The sequence below is a fragment of the Microtus oregoni genome, unplaced genomic scaffold (genome assembly GCF_018167655.1).
Source record: "Microtus oregoni isolate MIOR12 unplaced genomic scaffold, Mior012 000029F_ref0000214, whole genome shotgun sequence".
NCBI classification, from domain to species: domain Eukaryota; kingdom Metazoa; phylum Chordata; class Mammalia; order Rodentia; family Cricetidae; genus Microtus; species Microtus oregoni.
The window spans coordinates 7826741-7847208 of record NW_024543088.1 but is presented as its reverse complement, the minus strand read 5'-3'; the positions used below and the strand labels follow the sequence as shown (position 1 = coordinate 7847208).

The window sequence follows — 20468 nt, the reverse complement described above, 5'->3', positions numbered from 1 at the left end:
TGACCAGCTGATCTGGGACTGATGGAGCATGTGATCAAACCGAACATTCTGAACATGGTAGACAATGAGGGCTGACTGAGAAGCCAAGGACAATGGCACTGGGTTTTGATCCTACTGCATGTATTGACTTTATGGGAGCCTAGTCTGTTTGGATGCGCACCTTCCAAGACCTGGATGGAGGGGGGAGGACCTTGGACTTCCCACAGGGCAGGGAACGTGACTGCTCTTTGGACTGGAGAGGAAGGGGAAAGGATAATGGGCGGAGGGGAAGGGAAATGGGATGTGGGGAGGAAGTGGAAATTTTTAATAAAAAATTAAATTTGACAACTCATACACAAAAAAGAAATTAGACAAAATATTAATTAATAAGGAAAGAACAAATGATGAACTGGAAACTGTTACTACTAACTGGTCTACAGACAATCATGTATACCCCAAGGAAGAGATCCATAAAATATCAGACATCAAGGAAATTCACTAGGACTGATTTTTTTTTTTGTCAGAGATACATTTTTTCTTTTTCTTATACAGAAAATCGATGCTTACATAAAATATATTCTGACTATAACTTTTCATCCTTCAAATGCCCTGAGATCATCCCCATCTTTACGTATGTCTGAATTTACCCAATTTCAGTTACTTCTTTGAAAACAAATAGGCACCTAAAGAATAATAATAAAATAATATAATCAGAATAAAAGAAATCAGATAGGATCAGAGAATAGATAATAAAGAAAAAGCACAGTAAGTATTTGTAGAGAGAAAGACACACATTTGTACCCCCAAAATTGCATAAAACAAAGCAAAACAAAACTTTTGAAGGTGTAATGTACATAAAGATACTGTAAGGTCATAAATAAAAATAAATACATGAGCTCCCAAGGTCCAAATGAGGAGCAGAAGGAGGGAGAACATGAGCAAGGAAGTCAGGACCACGAGGGGTGCACCCATCCACTGAGACAGTGGGGCTGATCTATTGGGAGCTCACCAAAGCCAGCTGGACTGGGAATGAAAAGGCATGGGATGGAACCGGACTCTCTGAACACAGGGTACAATGAGGGCTAATGAGAAGCCAAAGACAATGGCACTAGGTTATGATCCTACTGCATGAACTGGCTTTGTGGGAGCCTAGCCTGTTTGGATGTTAACCTTCCTAGACCTGGATGGTGGGGGGAGGACCTTGGACTTCACACAGGTCAGGGAACCCTGACTGCTCTTTGGACTGGAGAGGGAGGGGGAAGGAATAGGGGGAGGGTGAGAGAAGTGTGGGAAAGAGGGAGGAGTGGGAAGAGGGGGAGGGAAATGGGAGGCGGGGAGGAGGCAGAAAGTTTGTTATTTTTTTATTTTTTATTTTTATTTTTTCCTCCCACACCTCCTCCCCTCCCTCTCCAGTCCAAAGAGCAGTCAGGGTTCCCTGCCCTGTGGTAAGTCCTAGGTCCTCCCCCCTCTGTCCATATCTAGGAAGGTGAACATCCAAACTGGCTAGGCTCCCACAAAGACAGCACATTGCGTAGGATCAAAACCCCGTGCCATTGTCCTTAGATTCTCATCAGCCCTCATTGTTCGCCATGTTCAGAGAGTCCAGTTTTAACCCAAGCTTTTTCAGTCACAGTCCAGCTGGCCTTGGTGAGCTTCCAGTAGATCAGCTCCACTGTCTCAATGGCTGGGTACACCCCTCATGGTCCAGACTCCTTTGCTCATGTTCTCCCTCCTTCTGCTCCTCATTGGGACCTTGGGAGCTCAGTCCAGTGCTCCAGTGTGGGTCTCTGTCTCTATCTCCATCCATCACCAGATGAAGGTCTATGATGATATGCAAGATATTCGTCAGTATTTCTATAGGCTATGGTCATTTCCGGTTCCCTATCCTCAGCTGCCCAAGGAACTAACTGGGGACCTCGGCTTGGGCTCCTGGGAGCCACTCTAGGCTCAAGTCTCTTGCCAACCCTAAGGTGGATCCCTTAACAAAGAATTGTGTTTCCGTGCTCCCCTATCCTACCTTCCTTTATCCCAATCTTCCTTTTTCCCCAAGTTCCCCCAATCCTCCCCTTACCCCCATCCCACCCCACCCCACCCCCCAAGATTCCAATTTTCTCCCCGGCAATTTTGTCTACTTCCCATAGCCAAGAGGATAACTATATGTTTTTCCTTTGGTTCAACTTCTTACTTAGCTTCTTTAGGATCACGAATTGTAGACTCCGTGACCCTTATTTATGGCTAGAAACCAATTATGAGTGCGTACATCCCATATTCATCTTTTTGGGTCTGGGTTACCTCACTCAGAATAGTGTTTTCTATTTCCATCCATTTGCATGCAAAATTCGAGAAGTCATAGTTTTTTACCACAGCATTTGACAAAATTCAACATCCTTTTATGATAAAAGTATTGGAGAGATTAGGGATACAAGGGTCATACCTAAATATAATAAAAGCTATATACAGCAACCGACAGCTAACATTAAATTAAACGGAGAGAAACTCAAAGCCATCCCGCTTAACTCAGGAACACGACAAGGCTGTCCGCTCTCGCCATACCTCTTCAATATAGTGCTTGAAGTTCTAGCAATAGCAATAAGACAACATAAGGGGATCAAGGGGATTCGAATTGGAAAGGAAGAAGTGAAACTTTCGTTATTTGCAGATGATATGATAGTGTACTTAAGCAACCCCCAAAACTCCACCAAAGAACTTTTACAGCTGATAAACAGCTTTGGTAATGTGGCAGGATACAAGATCAACTCCAAAAAATCAGTCGCCCTCTTATACACAAAGTATATGGAAGCAGAGAGGGAAATCAGAGAAGCTTCACCATTCACGATAGCCACAAACAGCATAAAATATCTTGGGGTAAATCTAACCAAGGAAGTGAAAGATCTTTTTGACAAGAACTTTAAAGCATTGAAGAAAGAAATTGAAGAGGATACCAAAAAATGGATGGAGCTCCCTTGCTCTTGGATTGGGAGGATCAAAATAGTAAAAATGGCAATTCTACCAAAGGCAATTTAGAGATTCAATGCAATCCCCATCAAGATCCCATCAAAATTCTTCACAGATCTGGAGAGGACACTAATCAACTTTATATGGAAAAACATAAAACCCAGGATAGCCAAAACAATCCTATACAATAAAGAAAGTCTTTCAATAAAAAAATATACATTCCAAAACTTAACATTATGGGGAGAAAAGAATGCACAAAAATTCCATTGAGTTGTGTGGTGATATCCTTCAAGTGCTGGTTATGGGGAATTCCTGTAAGTGTTACTTTTATCCCCACTGAGAATCTCTTGGAGAAATCTATTTTTTCTTTGGGGACTTATGGTCTGTTCAAAATAGCTTAGGTAAGATTAGGATTTAAATGCTCTTATTTTTCAAGTGCATTTTTCTAGATTCTTTTACAAAATGAATGTAATAGATGAGTGGACATAAGTTAGTATCTACAATTTGATTTTTTGATCAATATGTCTGTCTTTCAGACATACCATTATTTACAAAACCTAATTATTATAAAAATGTCATAGAATTTAAAACTATGAATGGTATATTGTTTATAATTTTATTTTTCATGGTTGTTTAAGCTATTGTAAGGTTTTTGCTTATTTGTATCTATATGAGACTGAAAACTGTGTTTTTGAGATCTGAGACGAATTGTGTTAGAATTTTGATAGGGTTTTCACTGAATCAGTATATTTCTATATCAATTGACCAATCCTTGAGCATGTGTATTTTTCCATCTTACAATATCTTTTTCAATTCATACCTTCAGTGTCTTAAAGTTTTTATAAGGGTCTTTCACTGTTTTAGTTCAAATTACCCAAAACTATTTTTTGAGGTTATTGTGAAAGGCATCATTTCCATGAATTCTATTTAAGTCTTTTCTCATTTGTATATAGGAAGGCTACTCATTTTTGTTAGTTAATTTGGCACTCCTTATACTTCGTGAAGGTGTTACTATGTTTTACAAGTTTCTTCATAAAGTTCTTACAGTCCTTTATATATAAAAACATAGCATCTGCATATAACATTATTTGGATTTGTTCCTTTGCTATGAATCATGAATCACTTCTAGATCTTCTTCATTTGTGTTCTTGTTCAAGCTAAGATTTCAAGTTCTTTATTGAATACATATAGAGAGATTGAATACTCTTGCATTGTTCACTTTTTGAGTGAAGAGGCTTTGAATTCTCTCCATTTAGTTTGATGTGGGCTATACACTTTCTGCGAATTGCATTTTTTAAGTAGAGGTATATTTCTTGTATCCCTAATATCTCCAAGACTTCCATCAAGAAGGGCTGTTAATATTGTCAAAGGCTTTTCTGCACCTAATAAGATGAACTTCTGGAATTTGACTTTAAGGTTGTACAAGTGGTAGATTACATTTATTGATTTTGAATTTTTCATCTCACCCTACATGTCTTGACATAAAGCCTATGTTAGATTATCTTTTTGATATGTTCTTGGATATAGGTAGAAAATATTTCTTTGGGGACTTTTGCAGATAAGTTCATAATGAAATAGGCATGTATTTTACTTACATTTTGGGTGTATATGTGGTTTAGTTATCAAGGTAGCTGTCCTCATGAAAAGAATTTCACAGTGTTCTGCTGCTTTTATTTTGTAGAATAATTTAAGGAGTATTCATGCTAATTCAAGAAGCATTATTAAAAAATAGAAGGTACCACCTACTACATTATTCTGCTTGCTATTAAAATGCTTTTTAATGTCCAATTGATTTACCCACAGACTGTTGCATCTCTAAGCCTTCATTCCCAAAGTCTGGCAGAATTTTACAACTAAAGGTGACTCATAGGTAGACATGGTCCAAACAACAAGAAAATATTTAATTTTAATGAGTATATTTATAACAGACTTATTCCATGGACTGTTCAGAGCTCATTCAGCACAGAGTGATAATACATAACAAGGCAGGAAGTCATGAATGAGTATAAGAAAATAGTGCTTTCTGTACACAACATGAGAGTTGCCCATGTAAACTCAAGTGATTAGGATAGAATGTATGAGACATGAGCAATCCCAAGCCTGATTTAAATTCTTGGGAGACAGTAAGAAGGGGCCTGGAGAGCAATGCCTTGCTGAGAAGCTACTATTATCTTAAAGATTCTGGGAGAAAGGGAATAATGTTGATTTTAAGAATGTGCAACTTCTGATTGTTCAACCATATTGTAGGCCATGCTCAACACCCACAATTTGATGGAGGTTTCAGATTGAACTCTGTGAATGGAAAAAAAGAAGAGGAAAAAACCAAACATGTCTGGAGGAAGTGGAAAACGGGAAGACTGGAGAGTTGAATTTGGTCAAATGACATTGCAAGGTATTCTTAAATCACTAATAAAAGTATTAAAAGTAAAATACTGTGGATATATAAATTTGTTTCCCCAAACAAATTACAATACAGATATAAAACACAAATGAAAACAAGTGCATATACAACATTTATGTGGATATTAACATATAAATTTTGATATTCAGAGATTAGTAGATGATTAAATTAGACTAATAACATGTGTGACACTAAACAAGTCTTAATTTCTAAAGAATAGTTTGCAGAACTAGAAAAAGTTCCCTTTTTAGTTCTGCAGTATCTAACATAAATAATGAACTCTACAATCTTCCAAAATGAATACAACTATAAGATTTATATTTCCTGATTTTATGTGAGACTACACAACAGTGAAAACCATATGATTCTGTCATGAGAGCAGACAAACAGACATCAACAGGTACAGAGCAATACTCCTTCAAACACTGTGAAACTTTTTAATGCTAATTTTCATTTCAATATTGCTCATTTCAAGCCCTGGTAGTGTTCAAAGATATTGCAACAAATCATTTTACTTCTGCTTTATAGATAAATTAATTATTCAAAGGAAATCTCAGGTCATTTTACTTATAAAGTAATTTGGAATAATCATTCAATGTGAATTTTTACATGATTTTAGGTAGAAATATTTGTGCATCTGTTACAGGGATATGGATCCTTTTGTTCCCTAGATTGCACCCGAAATAACCACATAGAAACGCTGCTTGGCCATTAGCTCTAGCCTCCTATTGGCTAACTCTCACATTTTGATTTAACCCATTATTATAAATGTGTGTTTACCACTAGGCCATGGCTTACTGGGAAAGATTTAGCATATCTGACCTGGTGTCTCCATGGTGGCTCTCTAACGCTGACTCTGATTTTCTCCTCCCAGAATTTACCTTTGCCTACCTACGTTCTGCCCTATCAGGCCAAGCAGTTTTTTTTTATTGATTAACCAATGGAAACATCATGGTTCTCCTATACCATGCATCCCACTTCAGGGCAGAATTTCTCCATGCCCTAGGTTTCCCACTTGGGCCAATGCTTCATTATGATTACCTTGTTCATTGCCTTCTGCCTCTCGTATGTTCACATTCCAGGGCTCTTTGCTTTGCTCAAGAAAGCTGATCAGGTCTGGTTTTGACACTGAAAGACCTGCATATTGGAAGAGACATATCACCATAACTTGGGATAACAATAAAACACATAGATTTCTCATAAACCACCATGCTGATTATATAAGATGGCCTATAATTTAAAATTCCAAATAAGATTTTCTTATTGTTATCTCCAAATGTTTTAACACAGTCAAAAGCATTTTTGTTAATATTGTATACCCTGAGTTTCCTTGTAAATTACTACTGGATCAAATGCAAACACATTATGAATCATTAAGATGCAAATCAATATATAATCTATGATTTGTCTGAAAAATAAAATGTATTATGAAAGTTTGAATGATAAATATCATCTCCAGGAGTCAGGAATATATTGACAAGATAAAGTTACACAAAACATTTTGATTTACATATTGAACTCCAAGATTTTTATTAAATGGCAAATAAAAGTAAGGCAGACAGTTCAGATATAGATGTAAAACATCCTTGTAGGATACAAATATGATAAAGAAGGAATCAGGAAAGAAAAATGTCTCACCCACAGAGACCATGTTACTGTAGTTCTCCAACATGACTTCCCTGTACAAAGCCCTTTGTGCAAAGTCAAGGCAGCCCCACTCATCTGGAGAGAAATCAATTGCCACATCCTGGAATGTTAAGACTCCCTGTCATGAAAGGAAAGAGTTTATTAAGTGCCCACGTAAAAATTTCTTTACTTAGACTAAGGATACAAGAGTTCATCCCAAAATTTGATGTGTTCTTGCTTATCATTATTCAAATACAGTCTATACTAAAATTCTGTGTGCTGGAAGTATTAAACCAAGTAGGACAAGTTAAGCTTCAGACCTATGGGCCTAAATGGGGTATGTGAATGGGAGCCAGATTATCTTCATGTGAAGTTCCAGACTTCACCTGTGCCCTTAATTATCTATCCTCATGGCAAATTTTTCTTTAGAAACCACAGGCTGAAGAAACATGAGCTGTAAAGCTGCAACCATGTGGGCATACACTGCTGTCATATAAAAATATGTCAAACATAAGATGTGTAGCAAAGGCAGAATTTCCATATCCAAGAAAGAAGCAGAAATTTCTACTGCATATGATTCCAATGACATCAGTGGGAAGACCATGGAACGGCTGACACCTGTGTATGGTGAGGTATAAAGAGACCAATTTCTAAGTCCTGAATCAGTGCTGGGAATCTGTGGGCAGATTTATAAAGGACAAGTAAAGGATGTAGATTGTGTAGCTGATGCATGGCTTGGATCAGCTGACATCCAAAACTGACTCTTCCTTACAGGTTCCCATCACTGCTTCAAGAACACAAGATCCGTATGAACTAAAATACAATAAGTTACTCAGCAAAATTTCCAAAGAATCAATAAAAACACCAACAAAAATATGACTAAACAGTTCTGTGATCAGCAATCACGTAAATTTGGTATTCTAGATTAGATATAATATTACAAACAGCACCTTGCCTTTCATCAATTTTTTTCTACGTGAATCATCATGGAGAATATAGGATAAAAAAAAACCACCAAGGACATGTCCTAATGGATGGTATAATTATATTCTTCATCATACATTTCTGTGTTGTCTTTTTCCTATTCTAATTCTTTAACATATTCATGATCACTTAACTACACCTTAAATATTTTTATGTTATTTACTGTTTTGTTTTTTAATTGTGCTTTATGATTTTTTCTGTATGTTTCTGTAGTACACTATTTTCTTCCATTGTTCTAGTCACATCCTGGGCAGATTTACTGCTGACTTGAAGACACCACAAATGCAATCCCAGACTACTAAAGCCAGCAAAGTTTTAAATCACCATTGGCAAACAAGATAATCCATGAGAAATCAGATTTAAACAATACCTATCCACAAATCCAGCACTACACAAGTACAAGAAGGAAAACTCTGACCAAACAAAGCTACCTGCACACATACAAATACATACAACATCATATAACCTCACACCAACCAAACCAAAAGAAGGGAAACACACACTTTCATCAAAAACTAACAGGAATTAACAAACAATGGTCATTGTTATCTCTTAATATCAGTGAACTCAATTCCCCTATGGAAAGTCACAGGCTAAGAAAATGATTATGACAGCATGATCCAGCCTACTGCTGTATACAAGAAACATACTTCAACTTCAAAGACATATATTAACTCAGAGTAAATGGTTTGGAAAAGATTTTCCAATCAAATGAACCTAAAGAAACAGTGCATGTAGCTCTTTTATTATCTAACAAAATAGACTTCAAACTAAAATCAATCAAAAGAGATGGAGAAAAACACCTTATACTCATAACAGGACCCATCCATCAAGGTGAAGTCTCACTCCTGAACATTAATGCCCCAAATACAAGAACACCCACATATGTAAAAGAAACATTACTAAAGGTTAAATTGTAAATCAAACACCACACACTAATAGTTAGGGACTTAAACACCCCATTTCAAAGAAAAGCTAATACCTATAATCCTCAAAGTGTTCAACATAATAGAAACAGATGGAAAATTGGCCTTTTTTTTTTGCTTTCGAGACAGGGTTTCTCTGTGGTTTTGGAGCCTGTCCTGGAACTAGCTCTTGTAGACCAGGCTGGTCTCGAACTCACAGAGATCTGCCTGCCTCTGCCTCCCAAGTGCTGGGATTAAAGGCTTGCGCCACCACCACCCGGCGCAAATTTTTTTTTGAGGCCCAGTTACATTGATACCAAAACCACACAAAGACACACTGATGGAGGAAGGTCATTGGTTAAATAAAAAGAAACTGCCTGGCCCTCATTGGTTAGAAGATAGGTGGGAGGAGTAAACAGAACAAAATGCTGGGAGGAAGAGGAAGTGAGCTCAGACTCCACAGCTCTCCTCTCGGGAGCAGACGCCTCAGAGAGACGCCATGCTCCGTTCTCCTGGGCAGACGAGATTCAGCTCTGATCCAGGATGGACCTAAAATCTTCCCGGTAAAACCGGTGCTCACAGATTATTAGAAATGGGTTGATCGGGATATCAGAATTAGGCAGTAAGGGCTAGAACTAAAGGGCCAAGGAGTGTTTAAATGAATACAGTTTGTGTGTTGTTATTTCAGGGCATAAGCTAGCTGAGCAGGCGGCCGGGGTGCTGGGAACGCAACCCTGCTGCCCGTTTTACTACAACACACCAAGAAAGAGAATTACAGACCAATCTCACCCATGAACATTGATCCAAAAACACTCAATAAATAAATGCGCACTCCTTTATTTTCAACACTCGGGAGGCAGAGGCAGATGGATCTCTCTGAGTTTGAGGCTAGCCTGGTCTAAAAGAGCTAGTTCCAGGACAGGCTACAGAACTTGAGAGAGACCCTGCCTCAAACAAACAAACAAACAAACAAACAAAACCAACCCCTCCAAAAAAACCCTGGAAATCATCCACCATGATCAAGTCAGTTTCATCGCAAGATTCATGGATTGTTCAACATACAAAAATCTATCAATGAAACCCACCACAAAATAAACTGAAAGATTATTATATGAAGATTATCTCATCAGATGCTGAAAAAGCATTTGAAACCCCTTTAAGATAAAGGTCTTGGAGAGAACTGGGATACAAGGAACATATCCAACCATAATAATGGCAGTACATGGTAAGACAATAGCCAACATCAAGGGGATTACACCAAAATTAGAGACAAGACAAGGCTCTCCACTCTTTCCATATCTATTCAACACAGTTCTTAATGTTCTAGCTAGAGTGATCAGAAAACAAAAGGATATCAAGAGGATATAAATTGGAAAGAAAGAAGTCAAACTTTTGTTATTTGCATATGACATACATAACACCCAAAACTCTACTATGGAACTTCTACAGATTAATAATAATAATTATTATAATTATAATATTGAAGGATTCAAGATCAACTAAAAATAATTAGTAGCTCTCCTATATACAAATGATAAAGAACTTGAGAAAGAAATGAGAGAAACATCACCCTTCACAAAGCAACAAATAGCATAAAATATCTTGTGGGTAACACTAACCAAACAAGGGAAAGTCCGGCTCGACACGAACTTTAAATCTTTGAAAAAAGAAATTGGATAAGACACCAGAAAATGGAGAGATCTCCCATGCTCTTGCATAGGTAGGATCAACATAATAAAAATGGCAATACTACCAAAAGCAATCTATTGATTCAATGCAATCCCCATCAAAATCTCAAAAAAAATTTCAAAGACCTTGAAAGAACAATAATCAACTTCATATGAGAAAACAAAAAACCCCGGATAGCCATAACAAACCTGTACAATAAAGAACTTCTAGAGACATCAACATCCAGCTCTATTACAGAGCTACAATAATGTAATGGTCTGGTATTGGTATTAATCAGACTGTGACCAATGGAATAGTATTGAAGATCTGTATATTAATCGACACACCTACAAATACCTAATTTTTAAGAAAGAATTTAAAAGTATACAATCAAAAAAAAAGAAAGCATCTTCAACAATCCATGCTGGCGTAACTGGATGTCAACATGTAGAAGAATGAAAATAGATTCTTATCTATCCTCAAGCACAAAACTCAAGTCCCAATGGTTTAGAGACCTCATTATAAAAAATACCACGTGGAACCTGATACAAGAGAAAGTGGGAAGCAGCTTTTAATGCAAGGGCACAGGAGACGACTTCCTAAATATAATAACCCCAGCAGCACAATACTGAGAGAAACAGTAAAAAAATGGGGCCTCCTAAAACTGAGAAGCTTCTGTAAATCAAAAATTACAGTCAATGAGATAAAAAAGAAGCCTAGAAATTGGGAAAATATCTTCACCAATCACACATCAGACAGAGGACTGTGATTTCCAAAATGTATACAGAACTCAAGCAAATAGACATCAAAATGCTAAATAATGCAATTAAAAATGGGGTACAGATCTAAACAGAGAATTTAAATAGAAGAATCCCATATGGCCAAAAGACAGTTAGAGGGATGGTCAACACCCTTAGTGATCAGGGAAATGCAAATCAAAATGACTCTGAGATTCCATCTTACACCTGTCAGTATGTGTAAGATCCAAAACACAAATTAAAGCCTATGCTGGAGAGCATGCAAAGTAAGAGGAACAGTCTTCCATTGTGGGAGGGAATGAAACTTTTACAAACACACTAGAAATCAGTATGGAAATTTCACAGAAAATTGGGATTCAACCTACATTAGAACCCAGCAATACCACTCTTCGGCATATGTCCAAATAATGCTCAATCATACTACATGGACATTTGTTCAACTATGTTCATGTCTTCATAAAAGCCTTAATCGTAATAGCCAGAACCTAGAAACAACCTAGGTGTCCCTCAACCAAAGACGGGATAAAGAAAATGTGATACATTTGCACAGTGGAGTACCACTCAGTAGTAAAAGACATTGGCATCTTGGAATTTGCATGCAAATGGATAAAACTAGAAAAAAAATCCTGATTGAGGTAACCCATACCCAGAAAGATGAGTATGATATGCATTCACACATAAGTGGATTTTAGCTGTAACAAAATCCTATAGTCCATGACCACAGAGAAGTCAAGTAACAAATAGAATCCTAAGAGAAATAGATTAGATCTCCTGAGAAAATTGGGAGCATGTAGGTGGGAGGAGAAGGGAGGTTAGAAGGGGAGGAGGAGGTGAGAAATGAATGAGGGAAGGGAACTAGAGGTAACTGGATAGTTGAGACTGGGAAAAGACAGTGACAGAGAACAAGGAAGGAGATATCTTAATTGTGGAAGCCTTTTAAGGGGCTAGCAAGAAAACTGCCACTAAAGAAATTCCCAGGAATCCACTAGGATGACCCCATCTAAGACCCTAACCAATAGTGGAGATAGTGTCAGAATTGGTCTTGCCCTCTAATCTGATTGATGACTATCACAAATGTCACCATAGAACCTTTGTCGAGTAACTGATGGAGGGAGAGGCACAGATCCGCTGTGGAGCACTGGGTTGATCTTCCAAAGTCCAGTTGAAGAGTGAGAAGAGTGAGAATAGGAGCAAAGAGGTCAAGACCATGATGGGCATACCTGCTGAAACAGCTTGCCTGAGCTGAAAGAAGCTCACCAAATTTGGCCAGGTAGGAAAGGAACCAGCAGAGGACTTAGTTAGGACTTCTGAATGTGGGTGACATTTGTATCCCTGAGACTGACTGGGGAGCCACTGGCGGGTGTCCAGGATTTATCCTTACTGCTTCTAATGACTTTTTGAACCCATTCTCTTAGGACAAATACCTTGCTCATCCTAGATGTAGTATGAAGGACTTGGTCCTTTCTCAAAGCAATATACCTTACCCTCGGTGAAGAGTTGATGAGGTGGAGAACAGTGGGTAAACTGGAAGGAATAGGAAGAGGGGAGGGAGGGGCAACTGGGATGGGTATATGAAATGAAAAAAGATAGTTTATAATAAAAATTTTAAAAAGGAGGTAGCTAGTGTGTACGACCCAAAGATGATGTAGAATACCAATACCCCCACACCCTTCCACACCTCACCTGGATTGAAGGACATATGGACTAGCAGAAATAGATGCAGTATACACAGGGTATGCAACTGATTCGATATTAGAAATGAAATAAGAATAGGACTCATGCACAGATCCCTAACCCAGAATCTATCTCTGAATCATAACCATTTGCAAATGAAAATTTAGTTTTTCAAGGAATTGTCACTAGGATAAGAACTACTCCCAAAAGTATGCTGCAAGCCAAACCTCAAAAACTTCAACAGCGAGCTTGGCAGTGGAGGTGCACACCTTTAATCCCAGCACTAAGGAGGCAGAGGCAGGTAGATCTCTGTGAGTTTGAGACCAGCCTGGTCTACAAGAGCTAGTTCCAGGACAGGCTCCAAAGCTACAGAGAAACCCTGTCTTGAAAAAATACCCCCCCCCAAAATTTAACAGCATCTTGGAGATTGCTTGTCTCATAATGTCATGTCAAAACTTTACATCCTCTCTTTCTTTTATATCTTATCTTATTGATACATTTTCCAGTTTGAGTGTTTTGGGGGATTCTGTTTCTTTTGGCTTTTCTTGGGCTATTTGTCTTCTAATTGTTTTTTTCTATTATTCTGTGGTAGTTTTGTTTTTTCTTACTACATCATAGTATATATTTTTATTATTATTATCACTTAGAAATCAGTTTTTTTTTCTGGTGAGAGAAAGAAAGGGATTGGATCTGGATGGGAAAATGATGGGGAAGAATTGGTCATAGTAGAGTTGAAACAAATACAACTAGGAAATTATTTAAGGCAAACTGTTTTCAGTAGAAAGATAAGTTTAAAAAACATATAAATAGACCGCTGTTTTTTAAATATTCATATGAAAACTACTGTGTTCATTGGGAAAATGTGTGGAGATCCCATGCTAGGTAGTTTCCAATGCAAAATATCAAATATAAATAATTAGAGAGAAGTTCATTTTCTACAAAAGATGTGATAGTTTATGTTCATCACTTGGCAATGCTTCAAAATAATTTATTACTGATAATATGAATTCAACATATCCTGACTACAGAATCAAACACTGTATATGAATCCAGGAACAAAGCAACCATACTAATGATCTCTGAAGTGGTAGACAGTGTTATAGAGAACCTAACACAGGTGAATGAAGTCAACATCAATACATTAAGGAAAACTGATGACAGTTTTTCACACAAGAGTCACATCATTATTGTTGGGATAGTGATTGCCCAAGGAATACAGCATGGAAACTCTAGTGTGAATACAACAGCATCAATTTTATGCCATGCATAAGCTACATATGTCTGCCACATTCCAGATTCTCAAGTGAATTCCATATATATGTAGTTTTGTTTTCCACAAGACTATGCCATTCCTAAGTCTACTTTTTCATAACTGAAAAAGTTATGCTAGGCAACACATTTCATGTGAACGAGCATGCATTTTTCACAAACCAGTAAACAAAGGGAACCTGGGCAGAAGTCATGCCATATATGCTGTGAGTTGGTTCCTGGAGGTATGGGGCATCATGAAACTACAATATTTCTCTGTCACAATGGAATCCTCCAAATGGGCAGAGAAGAACAAAACAAAACAGTGGGAATTTGATCCCGTGTAAATAGTACACATTTAAAGACTCAATCATAACTGTCATAATTTAGCACAGACTCACAAATATCAATAGAAATAAACTCCTTAGGCAAGACTATGAGAAGCAGAGAAAATGGGCAACATAAATATATCAACTTTGTAGAAGAAATTGAGCATAGCTGCTGTGCAGAGACATACTTACTCTAGAACCATCCATCTCTTCCGAGCTTCTGTCTTATAGTTCCTGGATTCTCTCGAGAGGATATGCTTTTTAAAAAGTATCAGTGAATACCATTCACCTGATACACACACAGTCACCATCTGCAGATCCTCAGAAATCAGGGAGTCTTTACTCCTGGCTTAGTTAAACAGGTACTCATGAAAACAAGAGAGATTAAAATGCTAAGTTTCTCCCTTGCTGAGTTCAAGTTGTCTGCTCAGCAGTCAAGTTATCCTGTGAGATCGTGGGCTGCAATGGCCTGTTGTACTCAATCAAAAAAAAAGCAGAAGTGGGGAAAAGAAAGCTTTATTCAAATAGATATCAAAATCATATGAAGCTTATCATAACCTCTACCTTGGTTTTACTGGCAAGGTTCACAATGATGTCGGGGCTGCTAAATAGATTAACAAATCGAAGCTGTGGAATGAAGCACAAATAAAAGCAATTTTATTTTAACATGCAGTTATTCATGACTTTGAAATTTTGAGAGAACTGCAAGTATTTTTGGCTTCTTTTAATGGAAGCAGTAGAGTTCAAAATGCTTCAACACTAGACATTGTTCATTAAGCATGTCACATTTTACCACAGTATGTTATGATACGTGCTTATGGACTCATATATTCTGATATGAAAAGCAAATACTGCTCTTTTCATAATTCCCATGATGACCCACTGTTAGGAACCCTCTTTTTACTAAACATGAGTTACAAATAGCTATGCATGAAGGATGTGGGGATAGGTAAAGAAGGATGCCTAGTAAGTAAGAATGGAACCTTTGAAGTTCGGGTTTCACACTCCTTACTCATTTCACTGTCACAAGGAGACAGTAGACTCCATTAGAACCTAATGTAGCACAGAGAGACCGTGTACACGCACAACACAACCACAGAATATGGTTTGAAAAACATTCTGTTCCTTGTGCCTGATTTCTGCTGCTCCTCTTAGTACAGAAAGTTTTTATTTGTTTGTCTCTCCTCCCTGACCATTTAAAATTGATTTTCACTGATGCTGAACTATTTTGCCAAATACATTTGATCTTTCTGATAATTTGACAGTTTCTACTGTTTGGATAATTTAGTTATGTCTCCCAATGTAAATAGGTGTAATGGATTTATTCACCAAGTGTTGTCCCCAAGATTTTACTATCAACTGCTTCTTCGCTTACTCAGAAGCTGCTGAATGTGTATAAACACGTATTTCTAGATGTTTGACACAGTAAATAGCTCTCTTCACTGATTTTTATTTCAAGCCAATCTAATGTTTACTATTAAAAGCAGTGAATGACATTCACCCTTGAGAGGTTATTCATTTGAAAAAATTCTGTAAGCATGCTAAAATTTAAAAAATACTTAAATTATATTTATGAAAATACAGTAAAAATCCTAAATGATACTTTAAACAACAGTTCCTTCCATATTATGTGTTGTCAAGAGAGTTATTTGAAATATAATAATCATGGATTTGTGGAAAAAATTATTGTTTAATAAACACTATTAGGGAACAAAATTTTAAGTTCATGGGCAGAGTGATTCCCACTGGATGTCTCTGAAGTAACTCATCAAAAAAGATTTAAAGGAAGATTTCTGAAATAGCTAAAACATAAATATGATACTCATTTGAAGAAGGTACCATCTCATACACCAATAGACAGAAAAGAGCTAAGGGTAATTCCCTCTAATTTTAAAAGCAATGTAGTTCACATGTGGGGGGATATGGAGACACATTTGTGAGCCCTTGTCTGGTGGGTTGCATAGAGCATCTAGACAACATGACCCCAGCCTTACACATGTCCCAAACTTCCCCATTCCCAGGACCCTTCCCATTCTCCTCATTGAGCTTAAGTGAAAAAAAAATAGAATTTGATAAATAGAACAAATGTTTCTTTATAATAAATGAAGTGGCTTCTCTATAATAATAATTTGGAAAAATAATAATGAAGGCCTCTGCAGGATTTACAGTTGAACAGAAGCACTAATATGCTTTCTACACATGTAACATCATAAGTCAAATATAATGCCTAGAAATTCAGTCTTAGACATGTGCCTAACTCTAGTACACCAAAGGACTGTGATTCCCGTAATTGAAAGATAGTAGTCTTGTGAATTTACAAATTGCATGCAATTCTAATGGAAATTTCTATATCTCTGGACAGCTGGATTCCATGGCTATTCTACCTCAAATATTCTTATTTAAAACATTTCAACATTATGTGTAAACTTAAATGTTAAGTCTAAGTTATATTTATGAATGTTTATCCTATTGAATCCACAGGCCATGCTCTCCATAGCTGTCCATGTAGCTGTTTCTTTGAGGCCTCTGTGTGCCTAAATTTTACATTATAGACTGTAAATGTCCTTCTCCATCCACTGAATCTTGGCTGACTATTGTTGTCTGCTGCTGTCTCTATTCCAGGAAGGAGCAGTGGGTAGATTGTATTGAATCCCTGAAGTAAGGGAGACTTGAACTCTTGCACTCCTTCAAAGCCCTAACCACGTCCTGTTTTACCATGTTCTCTTTCTACAGAGAACAGGTTCATTTAATGATGTTAGGATACAGAAAATAGCATTTTACCTATTTTATTGTACTAAAAAAAAACTGGTAAAGATCGTCAAATACCATATTTCATGTGAATGTTAGACCATGCTAGAAAGTGTCTTAAAGCAGAGTCTGCATGTAGGGAGGACATTGTCACAGTGCATAATCTGAAGTATGATTTAGACTTTGTTTGACTGCCACCTAGTGTCCCATCAGCAGGATGTTTTATTTGTTTCTCTTACCTCTTTAATATTTTAACAGTGATTTGCTCCTACCCTGAGCTTTTTCTTACATTGGATTTTTTTCCATTTCTGTCCCTATGGTCATCTAATTTCCTTGAAACTTTCTATGTAGTAGCTTTCTGTGAACTTTTCTCTCAATCATTTCCACAAACATTACTATTGCCTGTTTAAACACATAAAGTTTAAAACAAGGTGATATTTATATGAAATCACAAATAATTTTAGGAAAATTGAATCTATATGGTATATAATCATGTTACATAGCATGAATATTACAAGAAACTAAAATATGCATCAAAATCTGAAAGAGTTTGAGGTTGGCCTGTTCTTTAATATATTATCTTGACATACAGTCAAGAAATCTTATTGCTTATTTCAATCCTACTAGAAATATTTATTTATTCATAAAAGCTGATGTTTAAATAATTATGGCCATAACAATAATGCATAAATGATTCAGTTAACAACAAATGTATAATGACTATAAATTTCAAATCTAGATACAATGTTTGTAATTTATAACACCTGTAAAGCAAAGTATTGAAAATTACTTGAAGCATGTAAGCCTGTGTAATAAGTTGGTCAATATATGAAAATTGGTTATAGAGAGAAGTAATTTGAGTTATACTAAGGTATTTTGTAAAATGTACTCATCACATTACTGCCTTCTAAGGTTTGAATATGTGTTAAAGGACTTGTCACATTCCTGACATCTGTAAGGTTCTCACCACTATGAATTCTGTGATGAGTTTGAAGAGTTTAGACCTTGGTAAAGGACTTGCCAAATTCTTGACATTTGTAAGGTTTCTCATCAGTCTGAATTCTATGGTGATCTTGAAGATTTCATGATGGGTAAAGAAGTTACCACATTCTTGGTATCTGTAAGGTTTCTCAAAGGTATGAATTCTGTGTGAGATTGAAGAGTTGAGACGTTGGTAAAAGACTTGCCACATGTTTGATATCTGCAAAGTTTCTTACCAGTATGAATTCTTTGAAGAGTTAAGATATTGGCAAAGGACTTGTCACCAATATGGATTCTGTGATGTCTAATGATTTGAGACCAGGTAAAGTTCTTGCCACATTCTTTTTTTTTTCTTTTCTTTTTTTTTATTGCGAAAAGAAGAAAACAAAACATAAACAAAAAACAAGTTTCCACCTCCTCCCAGCCTCCCATTTCCCTTCCCCTCCTCCCACCCTTCTCCCCCTCCTCCCACCCTTCTCCCCCTCCTCCCACCCTTCTCCCCCTCCCCCCACTCCTCTCCCCCTCCCTCTCCAGTCCACAGAGCAGTCCGGGTTCCCTGCCCTGTGTTAAGTCCTAGGTCCTCCCCCCTCCGTCCATATCTAGGAAGGTGAACATCCAAACTGGCTAGGCTCCAACAAAGCCAGCACATTTAGTAGGATCAAAACCCCCTGCCATTGTCCTTGGCTTCTCATCAGCCCCCATTGTTCGCCATGTTCAGAGAGTCCGGTTTTATCCCATGCATTTTCGGTCACAGTCCAGCTGGCCTTGGTGAGCTCCCCGTAGATCAGCTCCACTGTCTCAGTGGGTGGATGCACGCCTCGTGGTCCCGAATTCTTTGCTCATGTTCTCCCTCCTTCTGCTCCTCCTTGGGACCTTGGGAGCTCAGTCCAGTGCTCCTGTGTGGGTCTCTGTCTCTATCTCTATCCATCACCAGATGAAGATTCTATGATGATATGCAAGATATTCGTCAGTATTTCTCTAGGATAGGGTCATTTCAGGTTCCCAATCCTCAGCTGCCCAAGGAACTAACTGGGAACCTCATCTTGGGCACTAGGGAGCCCCTCTAGGGTCACGTCTCTTGCCCACCCTAAAGTGGCTCCCTTAACTAAGAATTGTGGTTCCGTGCTCCCCTATTCATCTTTCCTTTATCCCAATTCTCCTGTTTCCCCAGGTCCCCCCTCCTTCCCTTATACCTTTTCTCTCCCCATCTCCCCTTACCCCCATCCCACCCCAACCCCAAGATCCCATTTTCTCCCCGGAAATTTGGTCTACTTCCCTTAGCCAAGAGGACAACTATATGTTTTTCCTTGGGTTCACCTTCTTACTTAGCTTCTATAGGTTCACCTATTGTAGAATCCGTGGTCCTTATTTATGGCTAGAAACCAATTATGAGTGAGTACATCCCATATTCATCTTTTTGGGTCTGGGACACCTCACTCAGGATAGTGTTTTCTATTTCCATCCATTTGCATGCAAAATTCGAGAAGTCATTGTTTTTTACTGCAGCGTAGTACTCTAGCGTGTATATATTCCATACTTTCTTCATCCATTCTTCCATTGAAGGGCATCTAGGTTGTTTCCAGGTTCTGGCTATTACAAATAATACTGCTATGAACATAGTTGAGCAAATGCTTTTGTCATTGATAGAGCATCTCTTGGGTATATTCCCAAGAGTGGTATTGCTGGGTCCAGGGGTAAGTTGATCCCGAATTTCCTGAGAAACCGAAACACTGACTTCCACAGTGGTTGCACAAGATTGCATTCCCACCAGCAATGGATGAGGGTACCTGTTCCTCCACAGCCTCTCCAGCAAAGGTTATCATTGGTGTTTTTGACTTTAGCCATTCTCACAGGTGTAAGATGATATCTCAAAGTTGTTTTGATTTGCATTTCCCTGATTGCTAAGGAAGTTGAGCACGACCTTAAGTGTCTTTTGGCCATTTGAACTTCTTCTGTTGAGAATTCTCTGTTCAGTTCAGTGCCCCATTTTTTAATTGGGTTAATTAGCATTTTAAAGTCTAGTTTCTTGAGTTCTCTATATATTTTGGAGATCAGACCTTTGTCTGTTGCGGGGTTGGTGATCTTCTCCCAGTCATTAGGTTGCCTTTGTGTCTTAGTGACCATGTCCTTTGCTTTACAGAAGCTTCTCAGTTTCAGTAGGTCCCATTTATTCAATGTTACCCTTAATGTCTGTGCTTCTGGGGTTATACAT

General features: G+C 37.7%; 1 protein-coding gene across 1 annotated transcript in view; it reads right to left on the bottom strand.

Annotated features, from left to right (window-relative positions):
• Positions 1-20468, bottom strand: part of LOC121464658 (zinc finger protein 420-like) — a 148818-nt gene that overhangs the window by 105923 nt on the left and 22427 nt on the right. The window contains 3 exon segments of the mRNA XM_041677683.1: positions 6351-6472; positions 6974-7100; positions 15092-15154. Of these exon segments, the coding sequence (XP_041533617.1) occupies positions 6351-6472; positions 6974-7100; positions 15092-15154 (312 nt within the window).